The 26,568-nt window shown below is 38.8% G+C and overlaps 1 protein-coding gene across 1 annotated transcript in view; it reads right to left on the bottom strand.

The window, feature by feature from the left end:
* LOC126456748 (Down syndrome cell adhesion molecule-like protein Dscam2) overlaps nt 1–26,568 on the bottom strand; it is a 660,038-nt gene that overhangs the window by 146,015 nt on the left and 487,455 nt on the right. Inside the window, exons 22-23 of the mRNA XM_050092498.1 lie at nt 5,678–5,824; nt 2,139–2,300 (exon numbers count right to left, since the gene is read on the bottom strand). Of these exons, the coding sequence (XP_049948455.1) occupies nt 2,139–2,300; nt 5,678–5,824 (309 nt within the window). The remainder of the gene's footprint in view (nt 1–2,138; nt 2,301–5,677; nt 5,825–26,568) is intronic.

Below are 26,568 nucleotides of genomic sequence, written 5' to 3'. Positions count from 1 at the left end.
ATTTTGTTAATAGATCTCGCCGCAATGAAAAACGTCTTTGCTTTAATGACTTCCATCCCAACTCGCGTATCATATCTGCCACGCTTTCTCCCCTATTACATGATAATACAAAACGAGCTGTCCTTTTTTGCACCCTTTTGATGTCCTCCGTCAATCCCATCTGGTAAGGATCCCACACCGCGCAGCAATATTCTAACAGAGGACAAACGAGTGTAGTGTAAGCTGTCTCTTTAGTGGACTTGTTGCATCTTCTAAGTGTCCTGCCAATGAAACGCAACCTTTGGCTCAACTTCCCCACAATATTATCTACGTGGTCTTTCCAACTGAAGTTGTTTGTGATTTTAACACCCAGGTACTTAGTTGAATTGACAGCCTTGAGAATTGTACTATTTATCGAGTAATCGAATTCCAACAGATTTCTTTTGGAACTCATGTGGATCACCTCACACTTTTCGTTATTTAGTGTCAACTGCCACCTGCCACACCATATAGCAGTCTTTTCTAAATCGCTTTGCAACTGATACTGGTCTTCAGATGACCTTACTAGACGGTAAATTACAGCATCATCTGCAAACAACCTAAGAGAACTGCTCAGATTGTCACCCAGGTCGTTTATATAGATCAGGAACAGCAGAGGTCCCAGGACGCTTCCCTGGGGAACACCTGATATCACTTCAGTTTCACTTGATGATTTGCCGTCTATTACTACGAACTGCGACCTTCCTGACAGGAAATCACAAATCCAGTCGCACAACTGAGACGATACCCCATAGGCCCGCAGCTTGATTAGAAGTCGCTTCTGAGGAACGGTGTCAAAAGCTTTCCGGAAATCCAGAAATACGGAATCAACCTGAGATCCCCTGTCGATAGCGGCCATTACATCGTACGAATAAAGAGCTAGCTGCATTGCACAAGAACGATGTTTTCTGAAACCATGCTGATTACGTATCAATAGATCGTTCCCTTCGAGGTGATTCATAATGTTTGAATACAGTACATTTGATTAAGAAGTGCATGATAAGCATAAGTTGTTGCATAAGTGCAACATAAGAATCTCTGATTTTCAGCCCAGAAGTTAATTTGCTCACTAATAGATGTGTTATGGATTTTACACATTTTTCTGAAAAAATATAAAAGCATGAAAACTCCTACTTACACAAAAATGTGGAATGGAGAGTAGCAAAAGCTTAAACATTATTTCATTACTGCCCTAAACTGTACTTAATTACATATAAAACAACAAAATTAAAAAAAAAATCTTTCTTTTCTTAGACAAGTTATGGGTATTTGTTCTTCATCATTAAGAAGCTGCAAATTATGTATAGAATATAACAGGAATTCTGTACACCTGGGACCTTGACCTGTTTCATTGATTTCAACTGTTTCTCACAGCCACTGGCATTAATATCTATATAACTTATTTTTGTAAGGGATGAGAATGAAACTGGGGCAGTACTCGTGGATGTTCCTTTATAAAGAAGCAATTGAAAACAGAGCTCAGTGTTTACGTTTTTGCTTTGCTACCATCAATTTTGGTTCCTATTCCTTTAATATATAATAATAATCTGCAGAATGCAGCCCATACACTGCCAGTACAGTGCAAGTATATGATTTTGGTTTCTCTTCTCTCTCACCAACCCTTACCATACTTTGTCATTTTTCTACTAAAAGGACTCACGGTTCACCATATAATAATTCATATAGATGACATAATTTGTTGCCTAAGCTTTTCCTGTTGTAATGAGAATGAACCTTAGGCATTCTAAGCAGTTTATTATGTTGTTACAGGTGGTGATAACTAGACACATGCCACTACTGACTGCTGTCACTTTATGCTAGACAATACATCTTTGAAACCTGTCTGCTCTTCTCTGGATGAGTTCTTCCATGACCATCTTGTTGAGGAATGGGTGGTGGGGTTGATGTAAAACTATTAAGGCCTGACCCTTTGTCTGCAACCTGATGAGAGCAGCATCATACACTGTAAAAACTTATCTCTACTTGCACCTCTTCCAGGAAATCGGTGTGGAGTTTCCTCGTTGTCAAGTGCGTTACTGACTTTGACATGAATCAAGTGGTTAATGTGGACACAGAGGTGTAATAAAATAACTTAAAATTGTGCTATAACTTTGTCTTACCATCTTGTTCAGTTGTACAAAAGATTGGGCTGCTCAGTACCCCATCTCCTGCATTTGTGTAAGCCAGTAATCGCACTGAGTAATTTGTGAATTTTTGAAGTCCATGTAAATATGTTTCAAATCCAGTTGTTCTCTTTACTTCATTTCCAGTAGTTCGAGGCCCTGTAATTCATAAAATGTAAATGATTGTTTGAAATTACTATTGAAAAGGAAAGGAATATAAAAATTTTTGTTTTAAGTGTTTCTATGCCATTAGTAGCTCAACATAAATAAAAAAGGAACATTACAGAGTGTAATGTTTTAGTCTGATATAATATCACAAATAAATTGACTAAGCAAATAAAGTGTGAATCTACTGAACCAGCAGTTTATTAGCAAAAGAACATTAGAACTGATACTCTTCAGTTAACAAAGTCTTGCAAATTTTGCTTTAAAGATCCAGCCTGACAAAATTTTCATGTTCAGTTCATACGCACCCCAACACTTTTTCTTCTATTTCAGTGAACTAGCTAATTTTTGATAGAAAGCATAATTACTTATATTATTGAGGGTCATCATGGTGTTTTAATTATCACCTTGAAAGTTGGCGATGCTGTTAGTCCTTTTTACACATTTACTCAATGTGGCCTTTTTTCCCTGTGATGGATGGCAGAGATCTTGGTCATAAAAATCTGCATTTTTGCTGTTCAGGAAGTGTTAATCACTTTTTCATCATTCTGAAAATACCTGCCATGCAATGGTTTCTTCATTTGAGGAAAGAGGAATACTCACTGGGTTCCGCGTCAGGAGAAGAAGTATGGAGGATGAGGCAAAATTTAACTGTACAAAGAAGCTGCACATATGTCCTGTGTCCGAACCAGAATGAGCTGTCAAGAGATTTTGGTAGTATGCTTGTGTGATAGTTTTTACTTGCAGACATAATCTGTTAACACCATGCAATGGCACCCCCAAAGAAACACTAAGCATCATCTTTTCTGATGATGGCATTAGTCAGCACATCTTTCCACTGTTTATTTTCATTTGTCTCAGGATATAGTCATTAGCCCAGCAATTGAACAGTGTGATTAGGCAGTAAAAGAAGTTGTCTGTATAGGCCTGACAGAACTGCAACATTTCTATTGTTGCCTTGGTCCAGCAGGTTTTTTGAATGAGTGTGAGCAGGTGTGGAAACCAACTGACAGTAACCCTTGTCACAACCAAAATGTCACATGAGAAGTCTAAAACTAATCTACGACAGTTTTTTCACTTTTTTGCTATTGCTTCAATTGAGAAATACTGGTTTTTGAATACCATGGCCTTTACTTCTATTGTGGTTCCTCATTCTTCACAGAGAGATGGTCTGCCGCTTTATTCTTCATCATTAAGAATTGTTTGACCACACAGGAAGCATCTGTGCTATCTAAGAAATGTGTTGTATAATGGTGCATTGGTGCCATGCACTTCCACCAACTCTGCATGGATTTTTGCAGGTTTCTTGCCGTTCATATGCAGAAAACAAACTACCAAACAATACTTTGCTCAATAAATGGGTGCACCGCTTTGTTTTGGTTTTTTCAGGATGGGGCTAGATGGGGGAGGACAATGGCTAATGAAGGTTGAGGCCAGCAGGGTTACAGGAATGTAGGATATATTCCAGGGTGAGTTCCCATCTGTGCAGTTCAGAAAAGCTGGTGTTGGTGAGAAGAATCCATGCTGCCAAACAAGACATCCTTCATTTCAATGACTGCTTCACAGTCTATTACATATGGATCCTTCCCACCTACATCAGCTTGTTTGAGTTGCACAGGTGGGAACTCTCCTTGCAATATATCCTACGTTCCTATAACCCTCCTGGCCTTAACCTTTGTTAGTAATTGTTCTTACCCTTCTACCTCCTTCCCTGTTCACATTCCAGCACTACACAGCCATCTATTCCACCAACACAACCAGTCTTTTTACTTCTCTCTTCTCTCCTTTTGCAAGAAGGTTTGTTCTTGCAGCATCATAGAATTAAGCTGGTTGCATCAGGAGCCAACTGTGCACAAACTCCTCCATGCCCTCATCATCTTCAAATTGGTGGCTTCTTAGATCTTCTTTAAGCTGTCCAAACAAATGGAAATCACAGGGAGATGGGTCCAGGCTGTAAGGAGGATGATCAAAGCATTTCCTGTAGTTTGAAAACTGTTAAGAACTACAGTATGGGGCCTGGCATTGTTTTGAAGGAAGATGACCTGTTGAATTGGTTGATCTCCTTTTGAGATGATATGCATCCCTCATCTTCTTCAACAGCTCTCAGTAGTACACAGCATTCATTGTGTTATCTCATCAAAAACATCAATAAGCAAAATGCCTCACTGGTTGAAAAAAAATTATTGAAAGAACCTTGCCAAATGACAGTCAAGTCTTGTCTTTCACTGAGGCTCCCTCCCTTATCTGTTGCCACTCCTTACTGGCCTTTTGGATTTGGGAGTGTAGCAGTGGACACATGTTTTGTTGCAGGTGACTGTCCAACTCAAAACTGCATCACCTTCTTTTCCAGACCCTGCTGTAAGCCTCTAATAGACCACCAAAGGTCTCAACTTCTGATTTTTTGTCACCTGGAAAACACTTTACAGAACTGCAGGCCATTTTTGATGATCACTTGGCAACTCACATAACTTATTCTAACCTGTTCTGCAATTTATGATACTCTTGCCCATCGACTGCTTTCGAGAATGTCTTGAACTGCGTAAATAGGTTCCTCTGTAGTGCTGGTCCAAGGATGGTGATCATGTTGCTGATTTTCCACACTTTCTTGTCCTCCCTTGAACTCTTTATTCCAGGCAAACACATATGTCCTTGACAATGTTTGATCACCAAACAGTGCAGTCAATCTCTGGAAAATTTCTGCCACTTTAACTCCTTCACAAGCAAGAAATTTCATAATTATGCGTTGCATATTGCAGCGGTGCACCTGTTGCTCTGACATCATGAGTGTTATTGATGGAGCTGTTGGAAGTATGTAACGGCCAGCTTTCCCCACTCCTAATGGCCTTACCCAATAACAGAAGAAGCACAGGTCCAGTCCTACCAACTGTTGATGCTCAGGAACAAAAATTCCATTTATATTTGATTCATCTTCATGTACTAGTGGTGGTGTTTACTTACGAGTGGAAGAGTTAATGTTTATAACAATGCTTAACTATGTACTACTTGGAAAACACAAGAACTGTTGCATCGGTTCAAATAGGATATTTTTGAACATCTGCCCAACAGACCCCACTTAGCTCCAACTCTTTTCCAGCTTTTCATGCACATGAAAAAATGGCTTGGCTTCCAACATTATAACCCCTAAAAACATCATGATGTTGTCATAGGCTGGCTGAAATCTCAGACAGCAGAATTTAGAGGGATTTTGTCATGTTGTTAAGAGATTTGATATTTGCTTAAATCTAAATGGTGAAAATTTAAGACACATTATAGAAAAGTGTAGTCTTAAGATATTCTAATAAATTTGCTTTAACTTTCCAAATCACTTTCCAGATACCCATCATCACAACAAAATAATCTGTTTTTCTCACTGGAGTCAGAAATAACTGGTCTGTAGATGAGTTTGTAGCCTCGGATAATGCCTCCATGCTGTTGTGCAGGAGGGGGTGACCAACTGATTTTCATACTTTGTGATGACAAAGGATAACACACCATTTCCTGTGGTGCTGCCTCTGGAACTGCAAAAAGAAATAACCATGATATCTACTTCCAAATTTTCACTCAAAAGAAAAGAAATTTAAAATTATGAATGCAAAACAAAACTGTTTGATAGCAAACCTCATGACGGTCAGAGGGAAAGACTGTGTTTTGTATACATGCACTTTTGATTATTCCTTGAATGCTTGGTACCACACCCATCATATCAAATCTTTAAAATTTCGAAAAGTTTTTATTAACAAATCTGTCAATGGTTGCAGTACTCTTATTTGGCAACTAAATTCAAACCTTAGAGGTTCTTTAGTAAATAAAATCAAACTGCTAAGAGGCACATGTGGATTGTGACATTCATTCTGCAAACATTTTATACAGTGTGTGTTGCCACTTTCATATGCAGCCTCAGTAAGCCAGGCTTGAAAATGAACCCCTAAGGTTTACAACTAGTCACCAAATAAAAGTCCTCCAACTGTTGGAAGATTCATTAATAAACACTTTATGAAATTTAATTTAATAAAGTTGCTGATTTCCTGTCAACAAAATGCTGAAGCAGAAACAAAAGTCTTTAAAAAATACAAGGGGAATCAAAAAGTTTCTGTTTGAGGGCATTGTCACAATGTATATGTAACACAGTACAACTCTGATGGGGTATATAAGCATCAAAATGTAGGCAAGGGATTAGTGTGGCATTCGTGTCTTTTTGGCATGCATGTGGTAAGTGTGGAAACGCGAATTATGGTAACATTATTATCAAATGTGTCCAAGCAGGACCAATGTGCTGCTATCTTTTTCTTGGCTGCTGAAGAACACCAGGGAGTGAGAATGTGTGTGGGGCAGCATGTCTTTGAAAAACCACCACTGGGGGATGGTGCGCTAAGTTCTGTGCTGGTTGCAACTTAGTACAAGAGGTCAGTCAATCTGGAAGACCAGCCTCATTTGTGGCTGCTTGTCTGTAACACTTGATGCATTTCATTGCTGCAGGAAACATATTCCTTGAGTGCATTTTTGCAAGTGACAAAAACTGGTGTGACAAGGGGTGCTGCTGCTTCCTGATAACGCATGTCCCCTATCACAAATGTTGTAATGCACAAGTTATGCCACCTCAAGTGGGAGACACTCGAGCACCTGCTCAATAGTTCTGATCTCTCCCTTAAAAAAGCCTTGAATGGTTGACAATTCCTTTTGGATGAGGATAGGCAGCAGGCAGTTTCAGACTTCTTCATGTGGCAGGACATGTTTTACCAAATGGATATCTTCAGTCTGCTGCATCAGTGGGATGATTGCCTCAATGCTCAAGACAATTTTGTCTGATTGGCATACTGATTCTGGACTATATGACCTCCAAACAGAAACTTTTTGATTGCCCCTTATAAATTGGATGATCTTAGCGCGTTCTGTTAGATGTAAACAAAAAGGTCTGTATTATGTATCAATGAATATTGGCTAAGAGCAATCAATTACAGTTGTATGTACCATCTGGCTTTGAGTTATTTACAGGTTTCTGCAGATGAACATGAAGCAGAAGAGAAGCCTTGATATTATATTATTATTGATATAGATCTACAAGAAACTCTCCTCATTCTTGATAATTGCTGCATACATAATATATTGAAAGCAACTGAGACCCTCCACAAACATAACACTTACATCATAATTTCTTGTACAGGGTATATCAAAAAGAATCTTCCAATTTGGCATGTCTATATTTCTGAATCTAATAAACATATGCAATGAATTTTGTTTTCTGATGAATGTGAAACTCAAAAAGTTTTTTTCATACGTGTTCAATATGCCCCCCATGAGATGCATGGCAGATAACAATGTGGTATTCAAATTTTTCCCATACAGCAGTGAGCATGTCCTGAGTTACAGCTGCCATTATGTGATGTGTCAGTCCATTCATTGTTGTTGGTAATGGAGGCACATAAGTAGAGTCTTTTATAAACCCCCACAAGAAATAATCAAATATAGTCAGGCCTGGTGACCTTGGAGGCCAGTAATGTCAGGTTGAATCATTTGGTCCCACGCAACCGATCCATCATTCAGTAATCCTCTGATTTAAAAATTCCCACACTTCCAGATGCCAGTGTGGTGGTGCCCCATCCTGTTGGTAAATGAAGTTGTTCAAATCAGTCTCCAACTGTGCGAAAAGAAAGTTCGCTAGCATATCGAGATATGTGCTTCGTATAATAGTGTTCTTGGCAAAGCAAAATGGACTGTACACCTTTTCGAATGAAACTGCACAAAATACATTAAATTTTGGAGAGGCCCTCTCACATTGTACAACTTCATGTGGTTGTTCTGTACCCCACAGTCTCACATTATGATGGTTCACCTTTCAATTTAAATGGAATATTGCCTTGTCACTAAACACCAAACATGGAAGAAAGCTGTCATCCTCCATCTTGCCAAGAATGATATTACGGAACTTCACATGTTATTGTTTGCCACCTTCATGAAGAGCTTTCAGTAGCTGAATTTTGTATGGTTTCATGTTTAAACATCGACACAGCATGCACAGACGGACATTGAGAGCATGTTGAGTTGTCGAGCTGCACGGCAAATTTCTGTGGACTCCTTGTGAAACTATGGAGGATGTGTTCCACACCTGTGTCAGACACTCAGGGATAGCTTGACAATTTGCCTTTACACAAACAACCTGTTTCTCAGATATGTTCATGCCATCATCTAATGCTCCGTGCTGTAAGAGGATCCACATCATACCTAGTACAAAAGTCAGGTTGAACAGTTATTACTGATCTGCACTGTGCAAAACATAGAACACAAAACACTTACTGTTGTCCTGACACCATTTTTCCTAGGACTGAAGTGGGCACAAATTGCTGCTACACAGTGGGAACCACGTAAAACTACACAATTTGCTCTTTCCAACAGTACACTGTTCATTCACATATCTCAAATAACACAATAGTTATGATTTTTTAAAAATCAGATGATTCTTTTTGATACGCCCTGTATATCAATAGCATTGTGCAAGTTCACTTTAAATGCAGATGATGCCACGTTTGTTAAGATCTAACAACATTAAAGCTTCAAAATACATGTCATCTTTGAGTGGCCAGTACTGGGTTTTAGAAGCTATGAACTGCATGTTGGTCATGAGGAAACTGTAAATGTTCCACTCAGTTTATAAATTATAGACGATGACAATGACTATGCTTCTACTAAACTACTTGGGATTCATCTTGAATCAAAATTAAAGTGGAAATGTTATTCTGAATATCTGTGGACAAAGATAGCAGATATTACATACTTATGAAATAAACTGAAGTACTGTGTTGGGAGTGAGAAAATTATTGCTCAATGCCAAGTATACCTTTCTCCACAACCACTTGTCATATGGAGTTTTCTTAAGAGCCTTATGGCCTGTATTTTGAAAAAACTGAAAATAGAAAGTGCTACATCCATGTTCACTCTGAATTGCTTAGTACACAGAGAAAAACCAACAAAATAATAAAGTTCAACAGCCTATTCATCAACATGGCACATGCTAAAAACTGCAGGTTGATATCCCAGCATCCAGACTTAAGAAAACTCAAAGACAGTCACAAAATTTGTTTCGACAAAAAACACTTTATTTGAAAGAAAAATTTTAAAATATTTTCAAAAGGTGATCTTGAATACTAGTGTTGATTAATATATGTTGTGTCTGAATATGTAATGTCTGTTTTTGAAGAAATTATACTGTAATAATAATGGCCTGTTATATACCACAATATTTTTTTCATAATATATATAGGTATTTGTACCTGTATGTGTGTAACTAAGCAAAATGAAGACATCAATTGCATTTATATTCTTAAAGAAGGGTAGTAATAAATAATAGTTTACAGATGAAATGAACAGTTTCAGTAGTCTTGTGTATGACAATACTTTTGTCTGTTATCCATGACTGTTAAGTGAGGCAATGCTACACTGTGAAAACAGTTATAAACTATAAATGAGTTCTTTCTCTATTCTTTTACAGTTGTTAGAAATATCACTAACAGAGATAGATAGATAGAGAGAGAGAGAGAGAGAATACATTTATGGAATTTTTAAAATCATAGAGATCTCATGAAATCCACTTGGTTAGCCCAAGAACATGGTGAAGCATGCCGGCCCCAGATCCTCCTTGTGGGTTAATAATGGAGACTGGTGTGCCTGTCAGCTTGTGTGTGGTCTTTATACACATTTCCACATCCATCTAGGTAAACATTAGGTTGGTTCCCCTGTCCCATATCAGATGCATATGTGCAAACACTTCAAAAAATGCTGTCCCATTTGACCATTTGATTACACTAGATGCAGGCACAAGGGGTACATGGAATCCTGCCTTGGACAGTACAGAGAGGGAAGGGGGGCTGGGAATAATTTTAAAATGCCTTTGGTAGTGGCAAACCCATTATAATAATAGACTGTGTAGGGGTATGGTTGGTCCCTAGGAAACTGGAGATGAACCATATCAGTCCTGACCCAGAATTGGGTGGATAAAGGGCACCAGAAAGAAGGGAGGGATAGAGATCTCATGACTTTTAATCCTCTCAATTGGGTCTGATGAGGACAGAGAGCAAATAAAAATGTAGGAAGATAATGGACAAGAATGCTGTGGTAGAAAAGTTTAATGGTTTGCTTATTCCTTCACTTGGATTCAGTAAGAAAAATAAATATAAGTTAGCATGTACTCTAAAGGGAACCCTACATCATTAGATTCAATAACCTTGAAACAAATGTGAAAGATAAAGTATACTGAAGCAACTCCCATTCATAAAAATGGGAAAAAGACAATACTCTGCAAGATTTATATAAATGTAAGGGGCAGTCAAATGAACATGAGAAAGATGGAAAAAAAGTAAGCAAACTGTGTATTATTCTAAAAGTAATTGCCATAATTGTTAATACATTTATCCCACTGTGAGAGAAGAACGTCAGTTCTTTCTAATTGAAGGTTTGAGAGACTTTGGCTGTTCACTTATGTAATAAAATGGAAAACTTTTTTTGTTACAACCACATACCTCAAATAGAATTATATGTGGTATACCATAATAAATAATAAATAATAAATAATAAATTTTCACTCTATGCAATGTACAAATGTACTATTTATTAATAAAATCATTAATTAAATATTTCACAATTAAATATTATTTTATTAATAAATACTACACATGTACAATGTATAGAGTGGGAAATCTTTATGGTATATTGTATATAATTCTATTTTAGGCATGTGACATTGGATGTACCTGTTAAATACGATCGTCAAACCATCGAAAAAAGGTACAACGTTCTCTTATTAACAGAGAGCCACAGCAGAAATTTGGTGAGTGTTTTACAAGACAATTACAAAGATATCCAAGCAATAGGAATAGTGAAACCAGGTGCAAGTACGAAATCTGTTACTGATGTTGACCTGCACAGAAACAAGAAAGAAGAGAATGAATGCGGAGTGTGTATAGCTGGCGCCAATGACATTGCAAGAAATGAAGAACGAAATTGCCTAGCAAACCTGGAAAACTTCCTACAAGCAAATAAATCACGAAACACCATTATTACAACGGTGCCTCACAGGTATGATCTCATGTACAATTCGCGTGTAAATAAGTTGATTCGAAAAACAAATATTAAAATGAAACAAATGTGTGCTCGTTTTGGCAAATGTAAAATATTAGATATAGGCAAACTGAAAAGAAGCCTACATACCAGACATGGTATGCACCTAAATTTTGTAGGCAAAAAATTCTTGTGTGACAAAATATGGGAAATTATCAAAGAAAAAGACGATTTAAACAGAATTCTCAGTCACAAATTAGACAATGATTTTTTTTAGAGGAAAGCATAATAAATTAACCCTTGCATATCAGAATGTCCAGTATGTAACTAATAAAACAGAGCAGCTGAGTGTCTACCTAAATGAAACTAAGCCACACCTCTTCCTAACGAGTGAACTGGGATGCAAGGAAGAGGAAGCATATGGTTACAGGCTAAAAATTACAAACTTATAAACTTGTACTCCAGAAAGACACACAAAAGTGGTGGGGTAGGCATTTATAGTAGAAATGATGTAAAATGTGAAAAAGTTAAATGGATAGATGATCTGAGTACTGAAATGGTATTTGAGGTTGCAGCAGTAAACCTGAAGTACGGAAACAACAGCCTTATTATAGCAGCACTGTTTAGGTCACTTGGAAGTAACACAGAAGAGTTTCTAAATTGCCTAGAGGACTTGCTGGAGGGGACAGCAATGTATAAAAAACACTTGTTGCTTGTTGGTGACATCAACATAGACTCATTAAATAATAGTGTTAACTATTTGCGTTATATGGATGTATTACAGTGTTGTAACTTTAAACAAATGAACTCAGAACCTACAAGAGTCACTGAAAATACGAAGACATGTATTGACCATGTTCTCACAAATGTAGGAAAAGAGAAAGTAAATGTAAACACCTTAGAAAACTACATTTGTGATCACAGAGACCTTACTATGGAAATTGATGTAGGGAACATAGATGTAACTGAAAGTGATACAGTGATATATAAAAGAAAATTTAATTATTCTAAACTTAAGACGGCGCTAGGGAATGAAAAATGGGAACCAGTGTACAATGCAACTGAAGTGAATGAAAAATGGGAATATTTCTCTAAGTTGTTCAGTAACACTTTAAAAGAAACCTGTCCTTTGGTTAAAAAAGTAAATAATGCTGTAAACCATAAAGCCGAGAATCTCCCTTCTGAAATTATTGTACTGAGGGAGAAAATGAAAGATTGCTATATACTTTTTAGAGATACTAAACTACAATATTTCTCAACAAAATATAAACTGCTCAGAAAAACTTACAGAGAGTCCTTGACTAACCTAAAAGCACAGAAATATACCTCTGAAATAAGGAACTCTAGCTGTATCAGTAAAACTGCCTGGAAAATAATGCATAAAGAAAGTGGGAAACAGAATTCCTATGAACACAGCAACATAACATTAAAAGAAAATGGTGAAGAAATAAATGACCCAAAAGAAGTGTGTGAGAAATTTATACAAAAGTTCAGTACAGTTGGTACAAATGAAGGTCATGTCAAGCCACAAAATTTTAGTCTTGGAAAATCTAGCCAGTCCTTTTATATCCACGGCATTACTGAGAGGGACATCCTAGCAATCATATCAGCACTTCAACCAAAAATGTCTTGTGGCTGGGATGACATTTCACCGAAACTGCTAAAGGAATGCAGGGATGAATTAGTGAAACACCTGACTCACTTGATAAATACCTCCCTCAGAAATGGAGTATTCTCTGACCTTTTGAAAATTACTGATATTATACCAGTGCATAAAAAGGGATTAAAAACTGACACTAAAAACTACAGGCCAATATCATTAACCTCAGAACTAGGCAAATTGTTAGAGCGAGTAATACTAAACCAAGTTGAATCATATTTCACCAAACACAATCTGTTAAACAACCTACAACATGGATTTAGAAATGGGAGATCTACTACAACAGCAGTAGCAACTTTTATACATGAAATATTAAATAAGCTGGACAAAAGTGACAAGGTAATAGACACTTTCCTAGATCTGAGTAAAGCCTTTGATACTGTGAATCATACCATTCTTCTGTGTAAGCTAGACGAGTATGGGTTGAGAGGACTAGCCTTGAAACTACTTACCTCCTATTTGAAAGGCAGGAAACAGTGTGTAAAGCTAACTTATCAAAATAATGAGCAGCTCCTAACAACCAAATCAAACTTCAGGACACTTCAATGTGGCGTGCCTCAAGGGAGCATACTAGGGCCTTTTCTGTTCCTTGTATACGTAAATAAATTATTTGAACCCCAAAATTGCATGGTTGTAAGCTATGCCGATGACATATCCTTCATCAGCTGTGGCAGTGATATGCAGTCTGCAGCTAACAGTACTGAGATCAGTTTCAATACTCTGTCTGCATACCTTACAGCAAACAAGCTTCTTCTAAATAAAGACAAAACGGTAATAATGAAGTTCATCCACAGTTATAATGCTGCCATAAGTGATACTGTATTTTTGTCCCCATTGGGTCTTGCATATGCAAATTCACATAAATTTTTGGGCATCATTGTTGATGAACACTTATCATGGAAAGACCATGTAGATCATGTTTGCAAGAAAATCAGTAGAAATGCGTATCTACTGAAACGGGTCTCGGCCTACTTGGACCATGATACTTTAAGGCAAATATATTTTGGGTTAATTCATCCGCACCTTCATTATGGTATTGAGGTGTGGGGTGGAGCATCAGCAGTTCATATAAATAGACTTTTTAGATTACAAAAAAAGGCAGTAAGAATGGTAGCCAAGGTAAAGAAGAGAGAGCCTTGTAGAGACATCTTTAGAACATTTAAAATTCTTGCAGTGTACTCCACGTATACAGGGTGTTACAAAAAGGTACGGCCAAACTTTCAGGAAACATTCCTCACACACAAAGAAAGAAAATATGTTATGTGGACATGTGTCCAGAAACGCTTACTTTCCATGTTAGAGCTCATTTTATTACTTCTCTTCAAATCACATTAATCATGGAATGGAAACACACAGCAACAGAACGTACCAGCATGACTTCAAACACTTTGTTACAGGAAATGTTCCAAATGTCCTCCATTAGCTAGGATACATGCATCCAACCTCCGTCGCTTGGAATCCCTGATGCGCTGATGCAGCCCTGGAGAATGGTATATTGTATCACAGCCGTCCACAATACAAGCACGAAGAGTCTCTACATTTGGTACCGGGGTTGCGTAGACAAGAGCTTTCAAATGCCCCCATAAATGAAAGTCAAGAGGGTTGAGGTCAGGAGAGTGTGGAGGCCATGGAATTGGTCCGCCTCTACCAATCCATCGGTTACCGAATCTGTTGTTGAAAAGCGTACGAACACTTCGACTGAAATGTGCAGGAGCTCCATCTTGCATGAACCACATGTTGTGTTGTACTTGTAAAGGCACATGTTCTAGCAGCACAGTAGAGTATCCCGTATGAAATCATGATAACATGCTCCATTGAGCGTAGGTGGACGACAAAACTAAAATGAGCTCTAACATGGAAATTAAGCGTTTCCGGACACATGTCCACAAAACATCTTTTCTTTATTTGTGTGTGAGGAATGTTTCCTGAAAGTTTGGCCGTACCTTTTTGTAACACCCTGTATACTGCAGACAGTCATGTCCATGAAACAAAATCCTGAATTTAATAGGAGAAACAGTAATGTACACAACTATGATACATCGGGAAGGGAAAATTTTCATAGAATTGTGACCAATAAAAAGGCAACGGACCACAGCCCACACAGAATGGGAGCAATTTTCTACAATGCACTACCCTGTGAACTCAAGAAAGTAAATCTAAATATGCTAAAGAGTAGACTGAAGCAATTATTAATAGAGAAGTGTTGTTACTCTAAAGAGGACTTTAAGATGTAGTGCCATCTTGGAAACCAGTGTATATAGACAATGTCTCCGATATATCAGTGGTATGAAAGAATGTAATTATACACTGTATTATGTGTACTGCACTATTATAAATATAAGCTAAATTGTGTTACACTACAGAGGAATGTACTTTTAGTGCCCGTTTGGAAAATAATGTGTACAGACATGTGTCTGATCTATATGTTGTTATGAAAGAATGTAAATATTTTACTGTATATGTGTAATATAATCTAAATTTTCCTGACAATGTCCGAAAACTTTTTGTTATATGGACAGAAAATAAATAAATAAATGAATAAATAAAATAAATAATTAATGATTACTGTAAATTCACTTGTATAGTATTGTCTTTGATTCTTATTTTATTTTTAATCTGTCTTTGTATTGCATGGTTGGTAAGCTGATAATGCTATCAATACTGTTTACCGGTATGCATACAAGCCTGAAGATGGTGTATTGAATCACCAAAACTGGAAGCTGTATAATAAATAACACCAAAAAGATGGCTGCAGGCATTCAATTTTTTACATTCATGGAAAAATGTTTGCTGTTGCCTATGGAACCATGATTGTACCGAGGCATGCACCTCTTTGTCCAAAGCAAACTGACAACCAGAAATGTCTTTCTTAAGGGTTCCAAAAACATGGAAATTGCTTGGTGAGAGATTGAGACTGTCTGGAGGATATGTATGGGCTTGCCAGTGAAAAATCTGCAGCATAGTTGAAAGACCTTGGCAACATGTGGCCAGGCATTATGCTGCAATAGAATGATGCTGTCCGTAAACATTCCTGGGCATTTGGACATGATGGCACGCTTAAGCAGAGATTAATACTGGCCAACAGAGCCTATTTTGCCCTAACAAGACTTCTATCCTCAAGGCTCCTGACTCGTACCACGAAATTAACTATGTATAAATCACTTATACGACCAGTGCTTACATATGCCTCTGAAGCCTGGACATTAACAGCTAAAGATATTGAAACACTGGATGCATTTGAAAGAAAGGTACTTAGACGAATTATCGGCCCAATCTGTGAAAGAGGAAGATGGAGGAGGAGATACAACCATGAGTTTTGTACCATATACAAAGACCAACCCATCAGAAGGATAGTGAAATCATCCAGACTGAGGAGGGCGGGACATGTGGCTCACATGAATGATACAGAAGTACCAAAAAGAATATTACAAGGAAAGCCAGGAGGGCAGAGAGGATGTGGTCGACCAAGAGCCAGATGGGAAGATGGAGTAATCGAAGATCTTAGGAAGATGGGCTACAGAAACTGGAGAGTATTGGCAAAGGACAGAGAGAGATGGAAGGAAATTTTAGAAGAGGCCAAGGCTCATCATGAGCTGTAGAGCCAAGAAAGAAGAAGAGAGGCACACTTCAGTTAATGTATAATGGTAAATGTATACTTTGCAAAAACTGAAATGCATCATCAACTCCAAACACACAGGAATGACACACAGCATCATTCTGTTGCAAGATAATACTTGCCCACATACTGCCAGGGTTGTTTTGACTATGATACAGATGTTTCACTGAGAAGCCCTTACATTTCTTCCTTACAGTCCCAATCCCTTCCCATGAAGTTTCTATATTTTTGCAGCCCTTAGAAAGACATTCACACCCATCAATTTGCTTTGGATGAAGAGGTGCATGCCTGGGTACAGCTATGGTTATGTAGGTAGTTGCAAACATTTTTTTCCATCTTGTTTTCATTTGACTGGCCTATACATCTGAGCAAGTAACTGCTGCAACAACACCTATCAGTGCAGACTTCACAACCCTTGGTGAGGTGGGCAAGCTAGCTGCCTATGAAATCCTTTTGTTGTTGTTGTGGTCATCAGTTCACAGACTGATTTGATGCAGCTCTCCATGCTACTCTATCCGGTGCAAGCTTCTTCACATCTGAGTAACTGCTGCAATGTACATCCTTCTGAATCTGCTCAGAATGTGTCCTACCAACTGATCCCTTCTTCTAGTCAAATTGTGTCACAAATTTCTCTTGTCCCCCCAATTCTATTCAGTACCTCCTCATTAGTTATGTGATCTACCCATCGAATCTTCAGCATTCTTCTGTAACACCACATTTTGAAAGCTTCTATTCTCTTCTTGTCTAAACTACTTATCATCCACATTTCATTTCCGTACATAGCTACACTCCGTGCAAATACTTTCAGGAAGGACTTCCTGATGCTTAAATCTATACTCAACGTTAACAAATTTCTCTTTTTCTGAAACACTTTCCTTGCCATTGCCAATCCACATTTTATATCCTCTCTACCTTGACCATTATCAGTTATTTTGCTCCCCAAATAGCAAAACTCATCCACTACTTTAAGTGTCTCATTTCCTAATCTAATTCCCTCAGCATCACCTGATTTAATCCTACTACATTCCATTATCCTCATTTTCCTCTTATCGATGTTCATCTTATATCCTCCTTTCAAGACACTGTTCATTCCGTTCAACTGATCATCCAAGTCCTTTGCTGTGTCTGACAGAATTACAATGTCATTGGCAAACCTCAAAGATTTTATTTCTTCTCCATGGATTTTAAATCCTACTCCACATTTTTCTTTTGTTTCCTTTACTGCTGCTGTGACTGGAAAATTGCCAGAGGTGCATGGTGCAAGGTCCCTGTCTGCTACTGTGGAAAGTTGAATTTTCTCATCCAGTGCTGCCTTGGTTCCCAATGTGACTGAAGGCAGGGCCCTGTCACAACTCAGTTGGGTAGAGCCACTATAAATACTCGCCAGTCAGATCATAGTGCTATCTTGTATTCAACTACTACTGACACTGACACATACCTCTAAGCCAGTCAGTGGACCCATGTTGGTTAAACAGCTTTAGCTAAATGTAGCCACTTCACCTGACAGCTACTAGTCTATGAGTCGCTGTTAGCCCTGATGATTCTAGGGCTCGAACCAGGGCCACAAAGAAGGGGCCACCTCCAGGGTGACTAAGTCCAGTCTCTGGGCATCTCCAACACGTCTTCAAGCGCTGATAGAAAGCACCGAAGCCGAAATCGTTATAGGTACAGAAAGCTGGTTGAAGCCAGAGATAAATTCTGCCGAAATTTTTACAAAGGTACAGACGGTGTTTAGAAAGGATAGATTGCATGCAACCGGTGGTGGAGTGTTCGTCGCTGTCAGTAGTAGTTTATCCTTTAGTGAAATAGAAGTGGATAGTTCCTGTGAATTATTATGGGTGGAGGTTACACTCAACAACCGAGCTAGGTTAATAATTGGCTCCTTTTACCGACCTCCGGACTCAGCAGCATTAGTGGCAGAACAACTGAGAGAAAATTTGGAATACATTTCACATAAATTTTCTCAGCATGTTATAGTCTTAGGTGGAGATTTCAATTTACCAGATATAGACTGGGACACTCAGATGTTTAGGACGGGTGGTAGGGACAGAGCATCGAGTGACATTATACTGAGTGCACTATCCGAAAATTACCTCGAGCAATTAAACAGAGAACCGACTCGTGGAGATAACATCTTGGACCTACTGATAACAAACAGACCCGAACTTTTCGACTCTGTATGTACAGAACAGGGAATCAGTGATCATAAGGCCGTTGCAGCATCCCTGAATATGGAAGTTAGTAGGAATATAATAAAAGGGAGGAAGGTTTATCTGTTTAGCAAGAGTAATAGAAGGCAGATTTCAGACTACCTAACAGATCAAAACGAAAATTTCTGTTCCGACACTGACAATGTTGAGTGTTTATGGAAAAAGTTCAAGGCAATCGTAAAATGCATTTTAGACAGGTACGTGCCGATTAAAACTGTGAGGGACGGGAAAAACCCACCGTGGTACAACAACAAAGTTAGGAAACTACTGCGAAAGCAAAGAGAGCTTCACTCTAAGTTTAAATGCAGCCAAAACCTCTCAGACAAACAGAAGCTAAACGATGTCAAAGTTAGCATAAGGAGGGCTATGCGTGAAGCGTTCAGTGAATTCGAAAGTAAAATTCTATGTACCGACGTGACAGAAAATCCTAGGAAGTTCTGGCCTTACGTTAAATCAGTAAGTGGCTCGAAACAGCATATCCAGACACTCCGGGATGATGATGGCATTGAAACGGAGGATGACACGCGTAAAGCTGAAATACTAAACACCTTTTTCCAAAGCTGTTTCACAGAGGAAGACCGCATTGCAGTTCCTTCTCTAAATCCTCGCACAAACGAAAAAATGGCTGACATTGAAATAAGTGTCCAAGGAATAGAAAAGCAACTGGAATCACTCAACAGAGGAAAGTCCACTGGACTTGACGGGATACCAATTCGATTCTACACAGAGTACGCGAAAGAACTTGCCCCCCTTCTAACAGCTGTGTACCGCAAGTCTCTAGAGGAATTGAAGGTTCCAAATGAGTGGAAAAGAGCACAGGTAGTTCCAGTCTGCAAGAAGGGTTGTCGAGCAGATGCGCAAAACTATAGACCTATATCTCTGACGTCGATCTGTTGTAGAATTTTAGAACATGTTTTTTGCTCGAGTATCATGTCGTTTTTTGGAAACCCAGAATCTACTATGTAGGAATCAACATGGATTCCGGAAACAGCGATCGTGTGAGACCCAACTCGCTTTATTTGTTCATGAGACCCAGAAAATATTAGATACAGGCTCCCAGGTAGATGCTATTTTTCTTGACTTCCGGAAGGCATTCGATACAGTTCCGCACTGTCGCCTGATAAACAAAGTAAGAGCCTACGGAATATCAGACCAGCTGTGTGGCTGGATTGAAGAGTTTTTAGCAAACAGAACACAGCATGTTGTTATCAATGGAGAGACGTCTACAGACGTTAAAGTAACCTCTGGCGTGCCACAGGGGAGTGTTATGGGACCATTTCTTTTCATAATATATATAAATGACCTAGTAGATAGTGTCGGAAGTCCCATGCGGCTTTTTGCGGATGATGCTGTAGTATACAGAGAAGTTGCAGCATTAGAAAATTGTAGCGAAATGCAGGAAGATCTGCAGCGGATAGGCACTTGGTGCAGGGAGTGGCAACTGACCCTTAACATAGACAAATGTAATGTATTGCGAATACATAGAAAGAAGGATCCTTTATTGTATGATTATATGATAGCGGAACAAACACTGGTAGCAGTTACTTCTGTAAAATATCTGGGAGTATGCGTGCGGAACGATTTGAAGTGGAATGATCATATAAAACTAATTGTTGGTAAGGCGGGTACCAGGTTGAGATTCATTGGGAGAGTGCTTAGAAAATGTAGTCCATCAACAAAGGAGGTGGCTTACAAAACACTCGTTCGACCTATACTTGAGTATTGCTCATCTGTGTGAGATACGTACCAGATCGGGATGACGGAGGAGATAGAGAAGATCCAACGAAGAGCGGCGCGTTTCGTCACAGGGTTATTTGGTAACTGTGATAGCGTTACGGAGATATTTAACAAACTCAAGTGGCAGACTCTTCAAGAGAGGCGCTCTGCATCGTGGTGTAGCTTGCTCGCCAGGTTTCGAGAGGGTGCGTTTCTGGATGAGGTATCGAATATATTGCTTCCCCCTACTTATACCTCCAGAGGAGATCACGAATGTAAAATTACAGAGATTAGAGTGTGCACGGAGTCTTTCAGACAGTCGTTCTTCCCGCGAACCATACGCGACTGGAACAGGAAAGGGAGGTAATGACAGTGGCACGTAAAGTGCCCTCCGCCACACACCGTTGGGTGGCTTGTGGAGTAAAAATGTAGATGTAGATGTTATGTTTGGGACCTGTACACCAGCACATCTGACTGACCACCAGAGCAGCTGACTGTCCACAAATATATACAACTGCTTCCTGTTGACACCTGACATCAAGTTCTCATTCGCAAGTCTGCTACCAGCCATGGCCACTTTGTCGCGACAGCCTTCTCATGTGGTGCCGAAGTGCAGCCACAGCCAAACATGCCATCTTGTGCTATGCTAAGATAGCCACTGCTGCCTGGGTGTCTACATGTGTGATCGAGACACTGCCATCAACTATCATACAAATGTCTTACTGAATAAACAATGTATATCCTAATTGAGCTCTTCTAGTTCCATACTGGTACTATGTGACCCAGCATCCTGCACATGCTATCTTGTGTCAGAGATGGACACCCTGCCAATTAATGGTGTCTGCACCCCCCCCCCCCCCTCCCCTCCAATCCTATTACATAATGTGCAACACAATACAGACAAATTTCTCAGACAATGCCTTTCAGTTATGTCTTGGTATCAGTGTTCTGCAAACCATCATACGGCATTTAGCACAGGCTATGAGACACTTAGTGTGTCAGCCACATTTTATTCCTTTCCCACTCAATTCATGGATATTGTATGGTAAAGATAATTGTTGGTATGGCTTCCTCTAAACTTAAGTTTCTCTAATTTTCTGTATGGTGCACTTAAGAGGAAGTAATATGTTTCTTGACTTTGAAAGTTTGGTCTCAGGATTTTAAGAAAATGCAATGAATGATCTTTTCCATTGCATTCCCAGTTTTGGACATTCTCATGCAAACTAAAAAATCCTGTTACAAATTGTGCAGCTCTTCTCTGAATTTTCATATATCTTAATTTAATGCATTTAGGAGATGTCCAACACTGTCAAACAGTACTCAGGAAACAACTATGTGAGTGTTTTGTAGATAACCTCTTTTATAGACAACTTACATTTCCTGAAAATTCACCAGTTAAATCCCATTCTAGTGTCTATTTACCCACAACTAATGCTGAGAGGTTATTCCTATTGAATTTGTTCATGATGGATATACGTATCTGAGTATTTGGTGGTTTTGACTGATTTCAGCCACTGCTCAGTAATGTGATAGAACAGTATCAGGTGTTCTTGCCTGAAGTTATAAAACATATTGCATTTGTCTATATTGCAGGTCAGCTGCCAGTCTTTACAATGAGTGCTGATCATCCACAGGTACCGATGCATTTTACAACAATTTTTTCATGATCCCTGTATACAATTGTGTCAACTGTGAACAGTTTCAGTCCTTCTACTCTCCTTTAAAGGGACACCCACCTCTAGCATTACTTTTTTTAAAATTATAAATAACTGGTACCATGTATACTATCAATTTATGTGAAAATTATATCAGCTGTTTAACTGAATGAACCTCATATGATTTTCTTTATGATGTGTTATGTTTTAGATTAAAATATGTGAAAAGAAATTATTTAGTTAGTACTCTGTACACACAGTTAAAATTACTCTTCTTTTAGAAATATTTGAAATTATGAAATATCTAGCATACTTACAGTTCACATTATTAATAGTACATTCTAACACTAATTATTAAATTTATTTCTGGAGTCATTTACATAATAATAATATAACTTATTAAAGATTCTTCTTTTGTCAAGAAAGTATGTAAACTATTTTGTTTTGTAAACTCTTTGGAATATTGTGAGTACTGCAGAATGTAAGGAGTGGTGGACATGCCTCTGATGGAAACAGAGGTGATTATAATTTTCAAAATATGCATTTGTGTTCTGAAGTGGAAATTTTAAAGTTGATGTGATATTAAAAAATGTGACAAAAAATAAAAGTCAAGAGTAAAACAGACAAATCTTCAAATATCATTCTGATCAACAGGAACTTGCAAAATCAAAATTACAGCCTTAAGAATGTACCCCTAGATGCAAGAACTGCAGCAAACAACAAGAATAGAAAATGAATATGAGTAAAAAGTTTTCTTTTGTGCATCTTATGTTTCTCAAAGCTTTCTAAACTTTTTGCAGAGACATAGAAATTTAATGGTGATGTGTGGGAGGGTAAGATTACAAGTGTGAGTGCCAGCTGGGATCTATTGACTAATAACAAAGTTTTGTCTGTTGCAGAAGAAGAAAGGATAATCATTTGTGTATTTGCAGTTGATATAAAATTCCAATCACTTTAAGAAAGAATACCAAGAGCTGCCCAACAAAGTCGTATCAACAGTGATGAGATACTATCAACAATGACGGGTCAGATCAATTGAAAGAGGAATTTATAACTATGATGAAGGACATCAGAAAAGATAAGTACAAACTATATGTGAAATAATTATTTTTTTTGGGTGGACTTGTGTGATTGCTATGAAAACGAATAGAGATGAGGATAGTAGTGATGAAGTGAAAGCTTTAGGACCTAGCCTAGACATATTTGAACCAACTGAAAATGCAGTCAGCAAAGAAACAGTTAAAACTGACACTTCACAGATGATTTTGGTGAAATTGAGTGCAGTTAATGATCAGTTAACAGAAATAAAAACAGATAACAACAGCAAATTTCATGCAGTTAATCATCAGTTAACCGAAAAATTTACTTCACTACAAGGACAATTAAATGACCTAAAAACTGGACTTTGATTGTGAAGAATTGCTTTGCTTCCATATTGATACTGAAACACAGGCTGCGGTCAAGGGTTTCCCAATTATGAGCTCGCACATAGCAGCTGCTGTTGCCACCAACCCGATTCTCTGCCTCCCACCCTCCCCCTGGCCAGTTCCATGCCAGCCATGGGAATACATTCATGTACTTTGTGTGTTCCTGTTTGAATTCCTATTGGCACTTGTTTGTGGATACATTTTCCCATTTCGTTAAATTCACCAGTGTGTGTCATCATCAGCTGAGGTCACAGTTCATATGATTTTAAGGGTTTTTCCTGTTGAGGGGATGCCTTTCACCTTAGTTTCCGACAATGGACCCCAATTCATTTCTCACACTTTTCAATGTTTTTTTTTCCGTCATGGCACTTGTCATGTTATGGCTCCACATTCCACCCTCAATACAATGGGGAGGCAAAATGACTAATGCAAGACCCAAATGAAAAAGTTTGTTGTGGATTCTTTGCTGGATGATGCCCTTCTCTGTTTCTGAGTACCTATTGCCTCAGACCTATGGGGGAGTGCACTCCGGCTGAGTTGCTTCACAGCTGGCAGCCACAAATGTTCCTCCGCCTTCTGCAGCCAGTGCCTCACCTGCTGCAGTCAGGTTCATCTGGCTGCTTCACGCTCGGATTGTCAGTGTAGGTGTGAAGGTTTGTTTGTCAGCTCAAGTGGATACTGGCCACTGTTGTCTGCTATTGGGAACACCAACTTTGTGATGTCTGTATGGCTGATGGGATGATGGTATGCTAGTTTGATGAGTTATGCCCCTGCTCACCACTGGAAGCTACTGGTTCGCAGTTGCAAGCCTGTCATCACCTGCTGTAGAGGTGGCCCCCATCCCATTGGCTGCCTCCTCCACATGCAGTGTCCTGGAGTTCCAGCTTCCCAGCACCAGGTGTCAGTCTGTCTCTGACCTTGGGTCTGTTGCTGCAGTCTGCTGTTCCGCTTGGGTCACCTCTCCTAGACCCCTCACCATCGTCATCTCAGCCACTGTCACTGAGACCTGCCTGCTGGTGATAATATAGGGATGGTGATGGCACACTCCTCCCCTGAGCTGTCATCTGGTGCCGTGTAGTCCTACTACCTTCGGGCATGCCCATCACACGTTCTTCACCAATGCTCCGGCACCCACGCAGCACATCATCCTGCACACGATGTTGGCACTGGCTGCTGCCACTCCAGATCCAATGGATGTGTCTCATGTTGGGCCAATAGTGTCTCCTCCACTGCTCGGGTGCCCTCTTTGCACAAGGGAGAGGTGTGCTGTAGTCTCCTACAAATGCATGGGAGTGTGAGTGTGCCAAGTGTAAGTCACTATGTGTGTGTGTGTGTGTGTGTGTGTGTGTGTGTGTGTGTGTGTGTGTGTGGTGTGTGTGAGTGTGTGTGTGTGCGTGTACTTAAATCAACTACCAACGATATCAGCATGGGCCAGCCATTAGAGGCCACCCGTAGGAAATGTGCACATAGCACAGTCTGTGTCATATCATTTACCAGCAACTCTCGCTTATATATGTGCAGAGTAGCACTGATTCCCTCTCACTACTTTCTTTTAGTTTTATTGCTCACATCAGTTGTTCTGTGTATTGCTTATGTTTCATCTCTTGTGAGATTCTTTTCTCTTGTTGCATGTGGAGTCATGAGAGGCTTATTTCTGTTATTGCTCAGAGGTTTATGAATAAAGCATATTTGTGTTGCTTGGATCAGTTTCATGTATTATTTGGTTACTACAGTCCTCCCTAGTGTGTCTTTTAGTGCAAACGTTTCCAGTCGCCATCTGATTTTCAAACTCCAGTTTAACATGAAGGAACATAATTACATTTTTAGGGCTATGATATAGGAAGACACCAGCTACTGACATCATCTTGGGAGAGAGTGATGGAAATCAGCAGTCTCTCTTCAGATTAGAAGGAAGGTGAAACAGCAAAGAATTGTGAGTGGCAGAAGTACTTGGATTGTATTGTCCCCAGAAACTTCCATCACTGATAGTGTTTTGCAGTGTGAAGGAATTAAAGACAAGGACTATTAGACTGCAGGTTAATTGGTAATAAAGATTGTGACTGAGGTAATGGTACAACTGAAAGTATCAAGTGAACACAAGTATAAGAAAACAACAAAAATGTTGTTAAACTTTTGCTGGACTCAGGACTGGCAGAAGGGAACAAAATGAGTGAACTGAATAGTCTAGCTTCAAACTCAGCAAAGCAACTAGAAATGCCAAAAAGGTGCCAAAATTGTGGTGCAGTTGGATATACAGTAGAAACAGGAAAAGTTCTAGAAAATTAGTCTACAGAATGAAAAAGTGAAGGATAGGAACTGAAAAATTATTGAAAGTATCACAAGGATTGAGGATAGATAAATTCTGGAACAAAATGTGGCAGAAACAAGAAGAAAGGTACAATTGTTTGAAGCATCTCTAGGAAGGAGGATTAATAAATAGACAGAAGAAATGAGAAACGATTTTTAATAGGAGCAAAGAATTTCTTGGCAGTAACAGAAGAAGCACAAAAGCAAATACACCAAAATCTAAAGGAAATACACCAAAATCTAAATGAATTATCAAAGACTTCAGGAGAAATTAGTGAGGAAGTATACAAATTAAAATTATAATTTCAAGAACAAAGGTGAAGTCTTCAGAAGATACAGAATGATAGCAGTAGGCTGTAGAAGCATATCACCATGAGACACAAATCGGGGAATGAAGGAGGAGTTGAAGAAACCATAGAGAGGTTCTAGAGGATACTAATGGTACAAATTTATGAAGTAAGAGGTATAGAAGAGCAGTTTTTACAAAATTACCTATTAGAGTTAAAAGTTGAGGGAAGTACTCACTAAAAAGAAACCTATAAGAGAACACATTATGTCATCAACTGGGAGCACAACACTAGACATTACCTTAGAGTACATCAGTTTCAGCAATGAAAGATGTC

The sequence above is a fragment of the Schistocerca serialis genome, chromosome 1, assembly GCF_023864345.2.
Source record: "Schistocerca serialis cubense isolate TAMUIC-IGC-003099 chromosome 1, iqSchSeri2.2, whole genome shotgun sequence".
Taxonomy (NCBI): Eukaryota; Metazoa; Arthropoda; class Insecta; order Orthoptera; family Acrididae; genus Schistocerca; species Schistocerca serialis.
The sequence above is the reverse complement of the archived record's forward strand: the minus strand, read 5'-3'. Positions and strand labels throughout refer to the sequence as shown.